Source organism: Aplysia californica, unplaced genomic scaffold, assembly GCF_000002075.1.
Source record: "Aplysia californica isolate F4 #8 unplaced genomic scaffold, AplCal3.0 scaffold00209, whole genome shotgun sequence".
Taxonomy (NCBI): domain Eukaryota; kingdom Metazoa; phylum Mollusca; class Gastropoda; order Aplysiida; family Aplysiidae; genus Aplysia; species Aplysia californica.
Window position 1 is genome coordinate 200,377 of NW_004797479.1, and position 5,327 is coordinate 205,703.

Below are 5,327 nucleotides of genomic sequence, written 5' to 3' on the forward strand. Positions count from 1 at the left end.
CTCTCTCTCTCTCTCTCTCTCTCTCTCTCTCTCTCTCTCTCTCTCTCTCTCTCCCAAAAGGCCCCAGTTCCTCTAAATGCATTTCTGTAAACCTCCGCCCCCCTCGCCCCACACAAAAAAGAAGGAACCCAACTTCTACAATACATGTAACCGAGTAATGGGCGAAAACATAGAGAACGCCGATTTCGGAGACTGACTCAGTAAACGCCGAGAGGTATAAAAAAATCCCTTTTGATTTCTAACTTGCCCCATACAGAGCTGGCAGACTGCAGGCGGCTTTAAGCACCGATCGGCGTTGTCGGCTTTATTGGAATCCAAACTACTTTCTTATTACGCCGAAAAACTGGGAAAGGCGCCTCGCTGTCAACTCGCGATCTCAGTGCTTTCTTGTCGTATCTCCATTTTTAACAGTGAAAATATGACTTCTTCTTAAGCTCACTCTTTGTTCTGAACTGTTTTCACTGTTATCAAAAATGGAGATGCGACCAGAAGGTACTGAGGTCGTGAACTCTTAATGCCATCTCGCGGTCGCCAACTCGGGTTGAGCAGTTTGCGTGACGTCACCCGATTGGACTGAGGACAGTTTTAAACGGTCACTTCAGAGCTGGTGCTTCATGTTAGACAAAAACTAATTACATTTTTTAAATCACCGTCGTCAAATTAGGGTGGCACCTGAACAGCATTACATTTTAAGCAATATTTTAGGAATTTCGAGTTTTATTTTATCCCCAAAATAAAAGCTTCATAAATACCAGCTGTGTTGTTGTGTAATTTTTTCTCTATCTAGATCTAGGCCTTAGGCGCCCTCTATGTGGAGTCAATCAGACACCTACTGGCGCCTGTCCGCGTCGATCTTCAGCCGCTTAAGAGTTTCGGCGTTCTCTATGTTATGGCCCTAAGTAAAGGGACTACCTCCTGAAGATGTTCCTCCGGTGGCCGTCCTGTATGACGTCAGTGAGACAGGTCTGTAGGTGTGCCGGACACGCCTGTGTGTGTTTGTTGGTGGAGCGGGTACACTCTTCCCCTGTGGCGTTGTTGCCACAGACATAGCATATCCGCACACCGGGCGGGTCTCTAGCGGGGGCTGGGGGGTGAGGGGGACACATGTAGGCTGGTTATCTATCTATCTATCTATCTATCTATCTATCTATCTATCTATCTATCTATCTATCTATCTATCTATCTATCTATCTGTCTGTCTGTCTCTTATTTCTACATTTCTATCTTGCTATATATAAATATGAATATGAAACTTGAAGAGGCATACACACATAACAAAAACACACTTTAACAATTTGGTCTCAAACTTAAGGTTAGTCGCCACACACCTCCCCCCCCCCCCCAAGCACAGACGTCTAATGGGACCATTGGTAGCCTACGGGTGGACGCACTAGACGTCCAGCACGTGACGTGAGTTATCGGTGGTGAACCGAATCTGTAGCTTGGTCTCGCCCATCAGAGTTCCTAAAGGTAGGCTTTGGTTCCTGTAATACCGAAGGGCGGCTGCGTCGTGCTGGTTGCTGTAGATGGACTGGTTGGGTAGGGTCTGCCTGTACAGGCTGATGCTTCAGAGGGTAAAAGATCACCAGGAACGGTTAGTGGCTTGCCATAGACCAGTTGTGCTGATGAATATCCCTGGTCATCCTTGAGAGCGGTTCGTAGCCCAAGGAGTACCAAAGGAAGTTTTTCCACCCACTTGTTACCAGTGAGTCTGGCCTTCAATGTCGTTTTAAGCGAGCGATGGAACCGTTCGATCATTCCATTTGCTTGGGGGTGAAAAGCCGTTGTTCTATGTAAGCGGACTCCAAGGTGTTGAGCTATGTCAGTCCAAATTGCAGAAATGAATTGAGATCCTCGGTCCGATGACATATCGGCAGGAACACCTAAACAGGAGATCCAGCCTCCTATGAGAGCCTTAACACATTCATCTGCTGTTATGTTAGGCATAGGGATCGCCTCTGGCCATCGTGTGTTGCGGTCAATAATTGTCAAAAGATACTGTTGACCACAGGACTGAGGAAGTGGACCCACTATATCAATATTGATGTGTGAAAACCGCTTGTCGGGTACTCTAAATGTCTCTAAGGGAGCACGGGTGTGTTTCTGGATTTTCGACGTCTGGCATTCGTGAAACTGCTTTACCCAACTGCTGACCTGACGTCGTAGGCCATGCCACACAAACTTTTCTGAGATGAGCTTTAACCTATGGGTGTGCAAGGTTGTGTACAGACTCAAACACCTGGCGCCTGAACTCTGGAGGAGCAATGGGCCGAGCTCTGCCAGTTGAAATGTCGCAAAGGACTTCGGGACCTTCATCGCTCAACTTCGTTTTAATGAATTTTAAGCTTGTGAAAGCTGAAGTGTACGTCTGAGTATCAGCTGTACTCGACTGCTGAGCTGCTGCAAAGACTGCCAAATCTATACCCGGTGAGACTGCATTAGTTGCGATCATAGCACGTGAGAGATAATCGACAATAATGTTTGTCTTCCCAGATATGTGCTTGATGTTCGTTCTGAATTCTGAGATAGCAGATAGCTGCCTTTGCCGTCGGGCTGAACACAAGTCTGTAGTTTTTGACGTTGCAGAGACCAACGGTTTGAAATCGGTGTAGATAATAATTTGCCTACTTTCCACCATGTACCGGAAATGGCGTATTGCAAGGTGGGCACCTAAAAGCTCTCTATCAAAGGTGCTGTATTTCATTTCTGGCTTACGTAGCTGCCGGCTGAAAAAGGCGAGAGGCTCCCAACGATCATTCTTGTATTGCTCGAGGACAGCACCGACGGCCACATCAGATGCATCCCAAGAGAGAGAGCGATTGGACAGCTTGTGCACGGAGGAACCTGAATGGATGCGTTTGCCAAGGCCTGTTTACCCGAAAGGAATTCCTGGTTCATTTGATTGGTCAAGCTTAGAGCTTGACGAGGTTTCTCTGTTTTCAGAGCGTGGTAAAGTGGGTGCAAAATCGCAGCGGTGTTGGGAATGAAACGAAGGTAAAAAATCAGTAGAGCCAGAAACTCCTGCTGCGCTTTGACTGTACTTCGCTTAGGAAACTCATTAACGGCGTCAACCCTAGAGGGCATAGGTGTTGAACCTGACACAGAAACCCGATGTCCTAAAAAATCAAGTGATGCAACGCTAAAAAGACATTTTTCCAGTTTTATCACCAATCCATGGTGTCGCAACCGCTGAAAAACTGCGTTGAGGTCGTCGACGTGAGACTGGGCTGATGAACTAGCAACTAGGATATCGTCCAGATATACAAATGCACCATCTAGTTCCTGAAGCACTGTGTCCATCAGTCGCTGAAATGTTTGGGCTGCATTCTTTAACCCGAATGGCATCCTCAAGAATTCCCACAAACCGAAGGTTGTGATCACTGCCGTTTTAGGTACGTCCCCGGGTGCCATGGGATGTGATGATAGCCTCGAACATATCAATTTTAGAGAAAATGGTCTTACCAGTTAGACGAGCAGAAAAGTCCTGAATATGGGGTATGGGGTAACGATCTGGGACTGTAGCATCGTTGAACTTGCGGTAATCTCCACTTGGGCGGGAACCTCCGGCGTTTTTAGGCACAACATGTGGAGGCGATGCCCAGGGGCTGTTTGATTTGCGTATTATGCACATTTTCTCCTTCTCAAGGAACTCCTTCTTTGCAGACGCGAGTTTGTCTGGTGCCATGCGACGAGCACGAGCAAAAACAGGTTGATCTTTGGTGGGAATAAAGTGTTGCACATCATGCTTGACATCTGCTGTGGAAAAAGTAGGCTTTAAGAGTTCGGGATACTCGTTGAGAACCTTGCGGCATCTATTGCTTGATGTATCAATGAGGGCCAGATCTGAGCCACTTGAAATGGAACTGAACGAGCAAGAGATATGCGAGAAGGTTTTTGCCTCATTTAGACGGTGTCCTCGAACATCAACTAATAAATTGTGTTGCCGGAGGAAATCAGCCTCCAGTAAGGGTCGCTTAACATTGGCAGATATCAAACGTGCTTTAAACACACGGTCACCGAAATGAAAAGGAATAACTTTGGATCCGTAGGTCGCTATGGTTGTTCCGTTGGCTGTTTGCAAGGGTGGACCTGTCGCACCAGACGTTCTTTCAGCCCATGACGCTGGTGTCACAGAGACTTGGGCACCTGTGTCTATCAAGAAACGTTGTTTAGACTTAATGTCCGTGACAAACAGCTGAATTACTTTACAGTCTGTCGTCGGTGTCGTAAGAGTTGTTGTTGAGCAACATTGCGGACCAACAGTCGGATCTTCAACTTCTACTGCTGGCCCGCTCTCCCGTTTCCCTGATGCTTTTTGAGTTGGAAATTCTTAAAGTGTTTACATGGGCTGCTGCAGCGTGTTGCGTTAGGTCCAAATTTTCGATGGAACCAGCTAATAGTATCAGCTTCGGACAGGTCTGAAACAGAATCAGTAGGTCGCCCCGCAGTATAGACTTTCAAATTTGGCGAAAGGGAATTGTGCTGGTGATCCGCTTCTTTAGCCACCGCGCGGTAATCTGTTCTGTGTGGGAATTCGCCAGGAGCTCTAATAGGTTCTGAAAACAGCTGTAAAAAAATATGGCGAAAAAGAAAACACGGTTTGCTTTCTCCCAACAAAGCTAGTATTTTTTCCAACATCTCAGAGAGCCTGTTATCGCCCAGTTCTTTTATGCTCAATAAGGCTGCTGCTTTTTCTTCCTCTGATAAACTATAGGCCTCTATAAGAAAAGACTTGAGTGTGTCGTACTTTTGACTTGAAGTAGGTGAGGAAGTTATGGATAGGGTTCTTGCTGTTGTAGCTGCATCAAGCGCCGCTACAACGTAGTAGTATTTTGTCTCGTCAGTTGTGATCCCACGTTAAGCAAATTGGGCCTCTGTTTGTGCGAACCACGCGGAAAGACATGAAGTCCAGATCGTAGAAAGTTTGAGTGCTACAGTTTCGATTGGTGTGATTTTGAGAAACGTATCGCCTTTACTAGATTCTAGATTATGCTAAATTGAATTTAGATCTCTAGACAAGTTTACCTTAAATCACGTCGGGGTCACCAATATAGCATGAAGAGACATACACACGTAACAACAACACATTTTAACAATTTGGTCTTAAGGTTAGTCGCCCCCCCCCCAAAAAAAAAGATATATATAATAATATATTAATATATATATATCTATACATATTTATATATATTGCTATCTTGCTATCTATCTTGCTTGCTGCTGATCTCCTCTTCTCTGTATATGTCCCTTCTGTATCTCTTTATCCGCCTCTCTCTCTCTCTCTCTCTCTCTCTCTTTCTCTCTCTCTCTCTCACACACACACACACACA

At 45.9% G+C, this 5,327-nt stretch overlaps 1 protein-coding gene across 1 annotated transcript in view; it reads right to left on the bottom strand.

Annotated features, from left to right (window-relative positions):
* The window catches only part of LOC101845242, a gene marked incomplete in the record, with an annotated part of 32,778 nt that overhangs the window by 1,597 nt on the left and 25,854 nt on the right, over positions 1-5,327 (bottom strand). Inside the window, 1 exon segment of the mRNA XM_035970016.1 lies at positions 913-1,084. Coding sequence (XP_035825909.1) covers positions 913-1,084 — 172 coding nt within the window.